The sequence below is a fragment of the Miniopterus natalensis genome, chromosome 19 (assembly GCF_054644295.1).
Source record: "Miniopterus natalensis isolate mMinNat1 chromosome 19, mMinNat1.hap1, whole genome shotgun sequence".
Taxonomy (NCBI): Eukaryota; Metazoa; Chordata; class Mammalia; order Chiroptera; family Miniopteridae; genus Miniopterus; species Miniopterus natalensis.
Window position 1 is genome coordinate 20,483,014 of NC_142099.1, and position 14,769 is coordinate 20,497,782.

Consider the following 14,769-nt stretch of genomic DNA (forward strand, 5'->3'; position numbering starts at 1 on the left):
TTTATAAGTACTCTTCATGTATAATCATGAATCATAATATAAGCATTTGGGTTTTCAGAGCTTTGTGTCAGGAACCTGAAACGAGCAAATATTTTTTGTCATAAAATACTTGTATGACTGTATTGCCTCAAATTCTACATAAATAGTGAATCTTTGGATTCTATAACTAGTATCTTTTAGTCAGAGAGTTTATGATCTCTCAGGTGACTTTTTCAGGGGCATTTTTCAAGTGCCCCTTAATTTTTAAACTGTACAAATTAGCTCTTGTCTTAAAGATTAGCCAATACTGGATTGGTATGAAAAGATAGTATTTTTGTTTTAGCTTATTACAGTTAATTGAAATATTTTACTGAATTCTTTTTTTCTTAATTTATTTTTTATTGTTAACGGTATTACATATGTCACCCATTCTGCCCCATTGACCCTCTTCACCTAGCCTCTGCCCCACCCCAAGCCTTCACCACACTATTGTCTGTGTCCATGGGCTATGCATATATGCATATAAATTCTTTGGTTAACCTTTTCCTGTCCCACCCTTCTCTCTGAGATCTGTCAGTCTGTTCCATGCATCCATGCCTCTGGACCTATTTTGTTCATCAGTTTATTTTGTTCATTAGATTCCACATATAAATGAGATCATATGAGATTGTCTTTCTCTGGCTTATTTCGCTTAGCATAATGATCTCCAGGTCCATCCATGCTGTCCCAAAGGATAAGAGCTCCTTTTTTTTTTTATTTTTAAAAAATATAGCTTTGTTGATTTCACAGATAGGAAGGGAGAGGGAGAGAAAGAGATAGAAACATCAATGATGAGAGAGAGTCATTGATCAGCTGCCTCCTGCACGCCCCCCACTGGGGATCGAGCCCACAACCTGGGCATGTACCCTGACCGGGAATCGAACCTCGATCTCCTGAATCCTAGGTCAATGCTCAACCACTGAGCCACTCCCAGCTGGGCCAAGAGCTCCTTTTTTACAGCCACATAGTATTCCACTGTATAAATGTACCACAGCTTTTTTATCCACTCATCTAATGATGGGTACTTGGGCTGTTTCCAGATCTTAGCTATTGTAAATAATGTTGCTATGAACATAAGAGTACATATATTCTTTCTCATTGGTGTTTCAAGATTCTTAGGATATGTTTCCAGAAGTGGATCACAGGGTCAAACAGCAGTTCCACTTTTAATTTTTTGAGGAAACTCCATACTGTTTCCCACATTGGCTGCATCAGTCTGCATTCCCACCAGAAGCGTACTAGGGTGCCCTTTTCTCCATATCCTTGCCAGCACTTGTTTGTTGATTTATTGATGGTAGCCATTTTGGCAGGTGTGAGGTGATACCTCATTGTAGTTTTAATATGCATCTCTCTGATGATTAGTGATGAATGGCCACAGCAATCTTGAGAAAGAACAAAGTCACAATATTGGATATCGAGCTATACTACAAAGCCATTGTAATCAAAGCAGCCTGGTACTGGCACAAGAACAGGCTTTTATAGATCAATGGAACAGAACAAAGATGCCAGAAATCGACCCATGCCATTATGGTCAAATAATATTTGACAAAGGAGGCAAGAACATACAATGGAGTAAAGACAGTCCCTTCAGTAAGTAGTGCTGAGAAAATTGGACGGGTAGATGCAAAAAAATTAAACTAGACCACCAACTTACACCATACACAAGAATAAACTCAAAATGGAGAAAAGACTTAAATGTAAGTCATGAAACCATAAAAATCCTGGAAAAAGCCATACGCAGTAAAATTGCAGACATCTCATGTAACAGAATTTTCGCCAATACATCTCTTAGGGCAATAGAAACAAAGGGAAAAAAAATCACTAAATTAATTTAGGGAACCATATGTAGTCATTGTGTGGATATTGAAAAAGAAGTAATTGTTTAGCTTCAAATGCTTTTGGTGTGAAGATTTCTCAGTTCATGTATTCCTTTTATTTCTTCCTGATAGGCTTTCAAGGATATGCTGTATTCAGCTCAGGACCAGGCACCTTCTGTGGAAGGTAAGGTGCATTAACTCCTTTCTATGTGTAGTCACATAATTTAAGGAATGATATTTTAAACTGCACAGTAAAAAACCAATATAACCTGTCCTATTATTTAGATCTTTTTTAATTTTTATAATATATATTATGATTACATTGTATTTCAATCAAATATTTTTTTGTTTAGTTCACATTTTCCCTATGATGGATCTCTTATATGTCCTTAAATCAACCTTAGCATTGTGAATCGAAGTTACTGGCTTTGAGTCAAAGTTCTTATCTGTGTCATTTTCAACATCCCCCCTGCAATGTATTTTCATAACCGTCTCTTTATCCATCAACCTTCATTGAATCCTTAGTCCATAATTAATCTGAACAACACAGCTTTTTCTATTTATGCCATGTCTTTAAACTGAGACTAGTAAAACAACAGAGCTATTTACTCTGTGTGCGTGTGTGTGTGCATGTATGTGGTGTGTGTGTGTGAGATAAGCATTTATAAGCATTTATATGTATGCAAGTGCACAGTTCGGCAGTCATAAAATGACCTAAGGACAATGGTTATCTCTCTAATTATCTTTATTGATCCTTTTTTTCTGTTACCTCAGCTTCTGCTCACCAGCTCATTCTTTATGGGTTTAACCTTTGGTAGGTTTGGAGAGTTCTAAGTTAAATTATGGGTTCTTGTGTCAGTAATTAATTAGGGGCCAGTTCAACAATTATTTCTTGAGGGAGTGTTGTTTCTGAGGCTGGGCATTCTTTTAAATTTTTACATCGCCTTTTTTTTTTTAGGAGAGAAGAATATGAAAAACTATATGTCAAGAATATTCTAGATTAATACAGATTAATATCTTTATAAAATACCAAGCTGGAATTCTATGAAGTCATTCTAATGACAAACCTTTTCAGACTTATTTTCATGACATAGATGCTGAAGTTGTTTAATAAAACTATAGATTTATAATTTAAAATTTTGTTGTCTTTAATGACAACAAAATACACCTTTCATTTCTAACCATTTTGAATTTAAAATGTTCTTCCTTCAGTATTTCAAAATCTTTACCAGGATATTGGCACTTAGATATTGGTTTTATAATATGCCACTAAGTTTTGGTTTATAATATATTTAATTCTCTAATATTTAACTGAAAACATTTAAGATTTATCAAATGTTTAGTTCTCTTTTTGGTTATTATCTGTTATTTCAAGTGTACTAAAGGGTACCTCCTCAAAATATTTTAAGAATGTAGGAAAAATGAAATTACATGGAAGTTAAACCGATTTTCTCACCTTTTGTAACTTGCTTTAATAGTAATTCTTTTAATTTTATTCTCAAGGTTGAGCTACTTATCTTTAATTTTTTTTCTTTTTAAGTTTTATCATCTGATTTATAACAAAGATACTCTGAGATATGTTGGAAGTTGTGATGATCTTTCTTCAGCCCTCCATGCAGGATCATGTTGTAATTTTCATACACTTTTAGCTATTATAGAAAAATGGAATTCTGTGAAAGTATGCTAAAATGAACATTATTTAGAGTTAATAACCTTTTCTTTATCTCACTGCCCAGAGACAGTGAGCTTCATAAGGCTATTTCTTACAGTCTAAGGGTATAATGTAAAAATTTATTACTCTGACCTAGAAGGCCCTAAATAATCTGGTCCTATGCCCATGACTTCACTTTCTGTGATTTTCCCTCTTGTTCACTAGGCTCCAGGCACATTACCTTTCTTTCTGTTCCTAAATCAGGCCAAGTTTGCTCTTACAATAGGCCCGTAGCTCTTGCCCTCGCTTTAGAATCATTGGATCATTCTTGAAGGGCACATGGCTATGCCCCTCAAGAGGCCTTCTGAATACCCAATCGTATGTAGTTACTTAGTCATTTTATATTATATTACTCTAATTTATTTCTTTGCATAGCATATGTCATTTTCTTATATCTTGTGTTTTTTCATTGATTTATTTTCTTGAGACCAACGTAAGTCCCTTGTGACCAGAGATTTTGTCCTAGTATCTAATATAGCCACATACCTTACATATTTACTGAGTACATCAGTGCTTTGGAATAAAAATAAGTTCTTTCCCTTAATCTTCCTTAAAGTCAAAATACTGTTTATGAAAAAAGGAGTAAATTAACCTAGCTTGTGTCTTTGTTTTTATTTTTTAATTTTTAACTTTTCTTAATCTTTATATGCACAATTTTTTTGCTGGGTAAATGACTAAGTGTATTGTTTGTTGTTTTTTAATGCTGGTACTATAATTTCATAAGGTATATAGTCTGAGGTAACACATATAGCATTTCTTTAAAACCAATGGAGATATAAAGTCCTAGTTTAAAGATTTTGTGGTTTTGTGCCTTTATGTTGTCTTGGTGCCAAGCATAGAGTTCCCTTTGATTGCTGAGGAATCGTATTTTAATAAGCTACCGGGTGAGTGTATATTTTTTGTAAGATACTAGATCACTTCATGTTTTTACATATGTGGTATGCCTCCTTTCAAAGATACATGAAATAGGCATAGATTTGAAAAATCATATATGGATTGTTGGAGAATTTTTTTCATAATGTGAAATGTATTTCACATTATTTTTTTCATAGTGAAATATATTTTTTTGGTTATTTGAATTAAAATGAAAAGACCTGCAGATGCTTTGATTGTTTTCTTTTCACATTTTGCCTCTCGTTATAAAGTATTCCTTTTGATGGAGCGTGTACATAGCTAGTGTTAGCTTAATACAGCTCTTTGGCTTTCTGAAATGGAATGAATAGATATTTAAGGACCTAAGTCACTGACCACGGCTACACTGGTTTCTGCTTTTCCACCATTTCTTCTTTAGCCTCCCCACCTACTCCCCAATCTTATGAATAGGTTTTGTTGGATCTTTTTTGCTTAGGTTACCTCTGCATATTCAACTTGGTTAGCAGATGTGTTACAGTCTCCCTGAGCTCCTTAGAATTCAGCTCTGAGTAGCATTGAAGATGAAAGTATGCTTGTAAATTATTCATTCTGATTATATGCTTGAATGGACTGAGTTCACTTTAGGTATCTTCTTCCACCTCACCTTTGTCCCCAGGTCTTTGTTGTTTTAACAGAGGTACTCTTGCTTTTTTAGTTCTAGAGGATGGGGGACTGAATTACATTTCTAAAATTCATGAAGTACATTATCAGTACAATGCCTAATCTTGTTTAATCACCCCCTCCCATTATTTTGAAGCAAATTGTAGAGATTATGTAATTTTATCTGTAAATATTTCTAAAGGATAGTCTCTGCCCCATCACACATAAAAATATTAATAGTAATTTCTTAATATTATTAAATATCTGACAGGATTCACATTTCCCTAATTATTTTATTACTTTATACTTTGTTAAAAAGATTTATTAGTTTGAATAGGACCCAAATAACATTCATTTTATGATATAGTGATTGATTAAAAATGTCTTAGTTCTCCATTGATCTATAGTGGCACCATCCATTATGGTAGCCAGTAGCCACAAGTAGCTATTTAAATTTAAATTAATTGAAATGAAATATTCTGATTCTCAGTCACAGTACCTGTATATCAAGTACTTGGTAGTCACACGAGGTTAAGGGATACTGTATTGAACAGCACAGAATATTTCTCTCAGTGAAGACAATTCTGTTGGTCAGAGCTCATCTATAGGTTTCCCCTCCAACTCTCTTTATTTTTCTTGCATTTTCGATTTTCCTTTTAAAATTATTATTATTTGGTAGAACAAAGAGGCTTGTTTGCTTCTTTTGGTCTTTCCGATTCTGGATTTTACTGATTGCACTTCTGTGATGTACTGTACCTTAACATGGTTTCTGTTTTCTGTAGTTCCTGTAAATTTTTAGTTAAATCTAGAGACTTGATATAATTCAGATTAAATACTATATACATATATATTTTTCCCAAGAACACTTTATAGGTGCTGATGTGTACTTCTATGAAGAGGGATGTATAATAGCAAATTGTTTGTCTCTCTGTAATGTTACTAGCTATTGACAGTCATTGCCTAGCTCTAGATTCATGAATTCAGTAAGGTTTACAAAATGGTGATATTCTAATTCTTCTGTGTTTATTAGCCAGAATTCTGTAAAGAGAAAGTTCCCTTCATCAACTGTTTGGTTACCCTTAGCTATACAGACTGTATGGGAAAAGTAGGATAATTGCCTAATTCATTCCCTTTGTTTCTCGTTTTCAAAATAATATTGGTTCTCTAACATTTTCCAAAGATGACCAATGAAACTTTAAAAAAATGTCTTAATGAATTAATGTATTTAAACATACTTGGTATGTTTTGGTCCAGTGTAGTTTTTATCCTTATTAAAGATCAGATTTTCATCTTTGGCCGAGTGGGAGCCTCTTCAGGTGATTTCTTCATTGCTTTTGATATGACTGTCATAGTCTTTGATAGCTCCCTTTTGTTTTTTTAACCTAATATGACAAAATTTTCCACATTCATGTATTTCCAGCTGGGGACCTGGGATCATCCATTCTGCCAAGGAGTCTTGGTTCTTTTAGTGATAACCAGTGAGTGCTAATTCCTTTAGAAGCCACATACTGGACACTTCTTTCAGAGTGTCATTGCTACTTAGTTATTCATTGTTTTAGGCTTTCTTTTTCAGCAGAAAGAAGTACGTACATATATAGCCACACATGCATGCACATGCACACATATATGTGTGTATATTTTTAGAAGATAAAATACCTCATTCTTTAAAGCATAGATTGTTAGTGTACTTTGAACTTGAAAGTTCTGCTCTATTTGGAAAGATATGAACTGTGATGATTTTTAGGATTGAATAATATCTTAGGCATGGTAACCACAGGTATAGCTCTTTGGGATTAGAGTGTTGAGGGTAGTGAATCCACTAATACTGACTAAAATTTCATTTTCTTCATTGAAGATTGAGAGGTGAAACAGTTTTTTACCTTAGTAAGAAAATCCCTTTAGGGTTCTCATTTTGCTTGCATCTTTAATCTACATAGTAATTTTTGTTCTCATGTTCTCTTGTTCTCTCTGTGGAGATAGTGTTGTTGGTACTAACTTAGTAACATGAGGAGGATGGCAGTGGTATTTCCAATTAGTTTTTCTTATGTTTTAGAACCCCCTAGTGAGAAATTAGAATAAAACAATTAGGTCAAATTCATTTAGAAAAGCTAAGGAGACTATTTAGGGCACTATTTTTAGTCAATATGATACTGTTTTTAGATTAAGTAAAAATGCAGTTTAATTGAACATATATTACAAATACGAATTTTCAGAATTATCGAATGGATTTAATCACTAGCCAATAGTTTTACCTACTGTTTTTGTGAATAGTGGCATATGACTTTCACATCATCTATTATTTACAAGATTGGTTCTACTATGTGTGTTTGAGATAATGATGAAAAAGTTTGGAAATAGTGTTGATGGTTGCACAACATTGTGAACGTACTCAATACCACTGAATTGTACACTTAAAAATGGTGAAAATAATAGATTTTATGTTACGTAATTTTACCACTATAAAAAGAAGCAAGAAAAATCTTATCAGTAAATATATACTTTTGAATGTTAAACCCAACCTTGCATTCTGGGATAAATACCACTTTGTCATGACTTTTTTTTTAATGACTTCTTAAATATATATAGCTGAATGAGATTTGCTAAAATTTAGTGAAGGACTTTTGTGTCTATGTTCATGAAGCTTAATTGGTCTATAGTCTGTTTTTGTAATGCCTTTAATTTTGGAATTTGGTGATTAACAGTAAAATAATTGATTTAAAATCCAACATTTTAAAATAAAAATGCATTTATGAAGCAATAAAGTTGTGAATACATTTAGAGTTTTATTTATTATGATTAAAATGTGACAATGGCATTGGCAGAATGTTAATAATTGATGCTGGGCATTGGGCATGTTGGGCTAATATTCTTTCTACTTTCTGCTCATTAATTTTGAAACTTCAATAAATGGCTTAAAAAACACCTCAAAATAATGCTAGTCATAACACATTGAAAAGGAATGTGTAGCTGCTGTGTCCTGAAACATAATGCATTAGAATTTAGTTTTTTCCTCTTTTAAAATTGGTTTCTATATAATTTTATGTGGTTTTAGTCTTTCTAGGAAAAACAAATAATTGGGACATTATATTGGATGCTTGGAGCAGAGACCCTTGGAAGCTCACAGTGCTCTATGAAATTCTCTCACTGAGAATATTAATATCTGAACTAAGAAAGTATAGATTGTATTTGCTAATAATATGCAGGGGGAGAGAGAGAGTTTCCTCTGTAGCCAGAAAACCCCCCGGTATGCAGAGCTCAGTGTTATTAATAGTGGTTGTACTCATTCCTGGTACTTTTTCATGCACTCGTAGACTGTAGGGATCATGCCTTTAAGTAATGAATTGATGAATACAATCCCTGGTCCCCTGGGTAGAGGTGGTGTGAGGAGAAGCTTCTTTTTCCTTCCTCTTTCACCCTCCTGGAGTTTCTTTTTTCCTGCTTTCCTTTCTCCTCTCCTGTGTGCCTGTGGCCTCTCTCTCTTCCTTAGTCATTTTCCCTTTCATCTGCCCCTTTTCTGTCCTGGTATCTGCCTGTCCTTGCCTGTCTGTCTTTCCCTGACAGTTTCTCTTTGCCTGTCTGACCCACTGTTTCCCTTTCTTTTTCCCTTTCTTTCTAATACATCTCATCCTTGTCTGATCCTCTCTCCTGTTTGCCCCCCCATTTGCCCATCTGTTTGTCTTCTCCCATCAGTATCTCCCCATCCTTGACTATTGGTCCGTCTGTTTCTCCTCCCCAACCCTCTTTGCTTTTGGTCTTTCTTTCCATCTTCATTTGTCTCCCTGTTCATCATTTTATCTCTCTCTATTTTTCTGTCTTTGTGCATTTGTCTCTCTCTGACCATTTGTCTCTGTCTCTTCCTGTTTTTGTCTTCTCTTTATTTGTTCTCTCTGCTATGTTCTAAGCTCTCTGTCGATAACTCTTGCTCTCCCATACATACCTCCTGTCTGTCCCTCACTCCCTTTCTCTCCCTTGCTTGTTGTATTACTTGTTCAGTCTTTGCTACTAACCTTTCACTCATTCTTTCACAGAATAGAGTCATTGCCAATATCTACTGTACCTGAGGTGCCCAGACTGCACACAGAGATGCCCTGGGGTGCCACAGGATTACCAATGAGATCTTTTAAAATTTTGAGGGAAATATAGCATTACTTGACATCTTTTGGAAACTGCTCAAACTGCTAGTGCTAGGTAGTCTACAATTTCAATATTAGATCTTACTATCTTTCTTTTGATGTTATGTATTTGTAAAGGTGGGTTTTCAGTGGTTTTTGAGGTAAAGTGCAAGTACTGTGTGAAAACCACTGAAATCAGGGAATAAGGATAGTGGTATCCAATGTGATTTCAGTGTTTGAGAAGTATGCAGAGCCAATGGGACATAAATACTAAGTTATTTGGTCTTAACTACTTAGTCAGTGGAGCTTATTAAGTATTTCTTTTGGCCTGGGGTCAGCATGAAAAATTACTGGACAAATTGTGGTATGATTCAGGTAGATTTTGAAACTGTATCTCCAAAGTAGATAGATACAAACTGAGATATATTACGTGGCCCATGGTTATGATGGGGGACTTAATAAAAGCATGATGTTAGAGGTAAGTGTAATTCCTGAATATAGTTCCCAAGAAAAACTCACTTATGTGATTCTCCTTTACTACTCACATAGAGCACTTCATTTCTAACCAAATGTGTAGGGTTTTTTCCCTTACCAAGCAATTCACCAGCTGGGTGTCCTATAATTCTATTCAATTCTGACACTATCTACCTGGAGTTAGTGTCAGATCCCACAAATTAAGGGCTCAGTGCCACAAGACTGCCCCCCCTCCCTCCCCACACACACTTCAGACACCAATCACAAGTCCTATCAAACTGAATCGTGTGATACAGAGAAGTCATTTGCAAAAGGAAGAGTCTTACTTTAAGGAATTGCCACAGCCACCCCAGCTTTCAGCAACCACCTCCCTGATCAGTCAACAGCCATCAACATCGAGACAAAACCCTCCACCAGCAAAGATTACAAATCACTGGAAGTTCAAATGATGGTTAGCATTTTTTAGCAATAAATTATTTTTTAATTAAGGTATGTTCATTTTTTTAGACATCATGCTATTGCACACTTAATAGACTACTGTATAGTGTAAACATAACTTTTATACGCATTGGGAAACCAAAAAGTTTGTGTGACACACTTTATTGCAATATTTACTTTATTGTGGTAGTTTGGAACCAGACCCACAGTATCTCCGTTTGCAGATCAAAAACAGTTAGAATGAATTGCATACTGTCGGGGAAGTCTAGTTTTAATGGCGATGTTAATTGAAAGAGGAGAGCATAGAGCTTTATTTACAGTTGAGAAGAATGAAATCTAGTGGGAAGTTTGCAGATAGACTTGCAGAAATAGTGATTGTGTGAGGGACTCTGAAAGGTAAGCTTGGAAAGGCATGTTTGTGTTCTGTCAGGTAGATCAAAATGTTTGAATTAGACTTAATAAATATTGGTGCATTTTAGCCTCTTTCTAACATTTTATTTCTTGGTGATTAATAGAGCTAAAGTATGGTTTATGAAAAGTTAAGTGGTTCTCACAGAAGAAAAGAGAGGAGAGAGTGCTAGGAGATAGGAGAGGAGCTGCTTTTTAATATGGTAATAAAGTTTATTAAGTTATCTTTCAAGAAATATTAAACGGAAAACAAACTTAGTTATCCAAACCAAACCAGAGCATGTGTCTTGGAGAATAAACCTGATTAATGAGGAATGGCAAATATAATTATATATGGACATAGGATAGAATTTCTGAAGACTTTCAGTTTCCATTGTCTTAAAGTAATACGTGATTTGACAGCCCCTTACTTAGCCTTTTGGAAGCTTTTCTTCCTTGGTAGAAGTAGAATATAAAACACTTGAACAAATAGGCCACATTAATTATCGGCTGTACAATAAAAGAAAATTGAGAACTGTTGACATAAAGTAACATTTTTAAATTGATGAGTTAAAGCAATCTGAGGTGTGATTTTATGTGTAGGACATGAAAATGAATATTACAATTTAACATTAGTAGATCAGTGATTTTCAAAGTGTGGTTTCTGGACCAATACCATCAGTATCACCTAGGTACTTATTAGAAATGTAAATTTTTGCACTCACCTCAGACATACTGAATCAGGGAATGGGGCCTGGGCCACCTGTGTTTTAACAAGCTCTTTAGGGGCTTCTGATGTATGCTAAAGTTTAAAAACAAACTTAGAATGTTACCGTCCTTTCTTGTACTAGTCAGTATATAAAATTCTATATATGTTACTCCGTTCAAGAATTGTTCCTTTATAGAGAGTACCTTAATCGGTTAAACTATCCATATCAGAATTTTTAAAAGGTAGACTTGAGAGTAAAATCAGAACATGTGGTGGTTAGATGTCATTAAAATTTAAAAGAATAGTTCTCCATTCTGTGCTGACATTTAAGAAATCCAGGTTTTAAGATTTCAGTGTTTTAGATAAATTTATCTTTCCATTTTTAAAAAACTTTTGGTACTGTTCGTTAACATTTAGCCAACAAGTCGGAGAGTGTTGAGTCTAAGGATAGATTTAGGTAGTTGTTAGTAATTGGTTTGGAATGTCACTTGGAATAGTATCAAAATAGGTCTCTGATAGAGGTGAGGAAAGAATTTGTGCCTATCTTGGATTTGAGCAAGAACTGAAACCATTTTTCCATTGGTTATGTGGGTCATAGTTTGAAAGTCATTGTCCTAATATAGGTAAAATGTGTCTTTCTCAGACATAGTTTTAGGGTTTAGATTTTTGTAATACCAATGAGCCATTTAAACACAGATGTTTAAAGGAGAATTAAACCTTAAACCAAAAGCATTTACAATGTTACTTTAAGTTAATTTATATATTCAGTTATATATTTTAATTTTATTTAGAACTCTCATTTTAGGGAAAGACTAAATGAAACTGTAGAAATTAGTTGAGAAATTTGCCCATGGTGTGAAATGACCTGATATATAATGTAACTTAGTTGAACAAAAATGTAATTTTTTTTTTTTTAATGTGATAAGTTAACTTATGGTTTGGCTGGTCTTTTGAAAAATCCTGCCTAAGAAAGCTAAATGCTTGACCATCAGAACACTGGTCCCAAAATAGAGTTCAGACTGTTTTTCAACTTGACACAGTTGTCTCTCTTGCTTTGCTTTCCTCCTGGTACGATGTTTCCATTTTGGGGATGGGAAGAGCTATGATTATTTATAGGCTAGTGTGTTTTGGACAGGTGGTGTGTTTATACAGATCAGGGGAATTATCAATGTCTCACAGGACCTTTAATGTGAATACATTTTATTTTATCATCACTTTTTGTATTTAAAAGAGTGAAATTATGTTGGTTGAATGGAGAACAGTCTTTAATTTTATACTTTAACACAGAAGGTAGGAATTTTTCAGAGTTTTGGAATGATAAGTATTCATAAATTATTGAAGCTTTTCATATTATATAATTCCAAAATTGTAGTAAAGTCAGAAAGTAACTATTGGCAATACTGCCTAACAAAAATTTTACAACTTAAAAACTTCTGGAGTTTAGCATATGCACATATTTTTCAGCTCTAAAATCATTGTTATATTAATTATGTAAGTAACCTTTTATTGTAGTAGGGCCGTTTTGCCACAAAAGGCATCAAATGAAATTCTTTCTGTCAACATATATGATAGCTGTCCTCTCTGGTGAAGAGGAGTTCACGTAAGGACCTGCTTTTCTTCCCTGTAGTAGGCAGAAACTACTTTCATTTTATTCCTTTTTGAGAGCCCCTGCCTTTTGAGAACCTATCCCCATCTGCTTAGAAACTGGATGCTATAATCTAGTACCCTTCTGAAAGATATTGAGAGTAAAGTGGTCTCTTCCTTTTTTCCTTCCCCTTATCTGTCTTCATTTCCTTCTGGAACCTCCCCTTTGTTCTATATCCATTAAGCCCTGGTCATCCAAAGCCTTGTGCAGGTTTCTCTGTTCTTTATTATACTGAATTGACAACTCATTATAGGGTCATCTAGATACTTCATCTACTAGAAGTAGTTAGCTTGCCTCTTGAGACATTTGGTTGTTTAATGATCTGTATCACATGGTTAGAAACCTCTTTCTATCTGAATATTGTGTGTGACTGTTAGTGTTCAGCAGTCTCTTCTGTTCTTGCAGACCCTATTTTACCCATCCGTCTACAAAGATGGTAAGAAAGAGAGTGGGTTCTCCTAAATATGTTAACAGTTTAAGGAAAAATCAGAATCGTGTATCAAATCCTGAAGGTAAGGAAGAGTGGTAAAAAAAAAAAAGAGTAAGCCATGGTCTAATTCAGTGAGTTAAATATTATAAGAGAAAAAAGAACCAAGTCCTGTGAGAGTAAGAAGGTGACATTCTGCCTTGAGGCAAGTTTGGGAAAAGATAAAAAAATATCTAGAAAAGGTGACACTTAAGTAGGTTCTTGAAGCAGGGCTTATTTATCCATTAGGTACTGTAAGCATTGTTTCTAGGGCCCATGATTCTCTTAGGAGCCCACAAAATCTGTTCCAATTTTAATTTATTTTAAAATCAGATGAGAAATGAGTATAAAGTAATGAATATATATTGAATCTGACCTGGATCGTATTCATCTTTATACTAATACAGTGGTAAAACACAGTTTTCAATATTTTTAAAAATTTGAGGTAGTGGCTTCCAAGGCAAAAGTGCCTGGGACTTGTGAAACTCATAATGTGGCCCGCCTTGTTGAAGGGTAAATAAGAGCTTGTGGGGGCTGGGAACTGAGATCGGCAAAATCTTAAGTAAGAAATTGTTAATTAAACCACAGATTCACTTTAAGGGACTTAAATAAATATGATTTCTCTTACACAGGCTGCTACTAGTTGAAGCTCAGTGATGACTGAGAAATAGTACTTAGCTAGAATAAACACCACTTGATATTCTAAATCCCAAATAAAGATGCCATCCTTCATCAATGAATTAGTCATTATGTTAAGAGGCAATATCTATTTTAATATTTCCTCAGTTATCAATTTAATGTCAAGCTTTTCAGAAAAAACTATTATAAGATGTACACATCATTGATAACAGAAGTCTGTTTAAAATATGGTGGTGTGAAAAATACATCTTTGATTCTAAGAAGCACTGTAGTTTTTTGGGGTCGACAAATCCATTGCCGTAAACTCACATTTCAGCATAGAATGAATCTCCATGGTGAAACAGGGATTGACCATTTCATACCTTGATTTTAGTCACTATTGGAAGCTATAACCTGTAGGTGTAGGATATTTATAATTATTATTGCTATTTTACAGATGAGAAAAACAGTGAAAAAAAGATTGGAATATCTTTTCTAGGGTCAGATATTTAATAAGAAAGAGGCAGAGCCCTGGCCAGTATGCCTCAATGGTTAGTATAGGTCACCCCTTGCACCAAAGGGTCGTGGGTTCGATTCCCAGTCAAGGGCATGTACCTGGGTTGTGGGTTTGCTCCCTGCCACTGGTAGGCGCTTCCAGCTACTAGTAGGTGGGCGTGTGCAAGAGGCATCCAGTCGACCTGTCTCTCGCATGTAGATGTTTCTCTTTCTTTCTCCCTCCCTGCCTCCCTCCCTTCCTTTCACTCTGTCTGAAAAGCAATGGGAAAAATATCCTCAGGTGAGGATTAACTAAAAGGGAAGGAAGGGAGGGAGGGAGGGAGGGGAGAAGAGAGAGAAAAGAGAG

At 34.8% G+C, this 14,769-nt stretch overlaps 1 protein-coding gene across 1 annotated transcript in view; it reads left to right on the top strand.

The window, feature by feature from the left end:
• Positions 1–14,769, top strand: part of XPR1 (xenotropic and polytropic retrovirus receptor 1) — a 109,610-nt gene that overhangs the window by 15,743 nt on the left and 79,098 nt on the right. Inside the window, exon 2 of the mRNA XM_016217872.2 lies at positions 1,968–2,019. Coding sequence (XP_016073358.1) covers positions 1,968–2,019 — 52 coding nt within the window. The remainder of the gene's footprint in view (positions 1–1,967; positions 2,020–14,769) is intronic.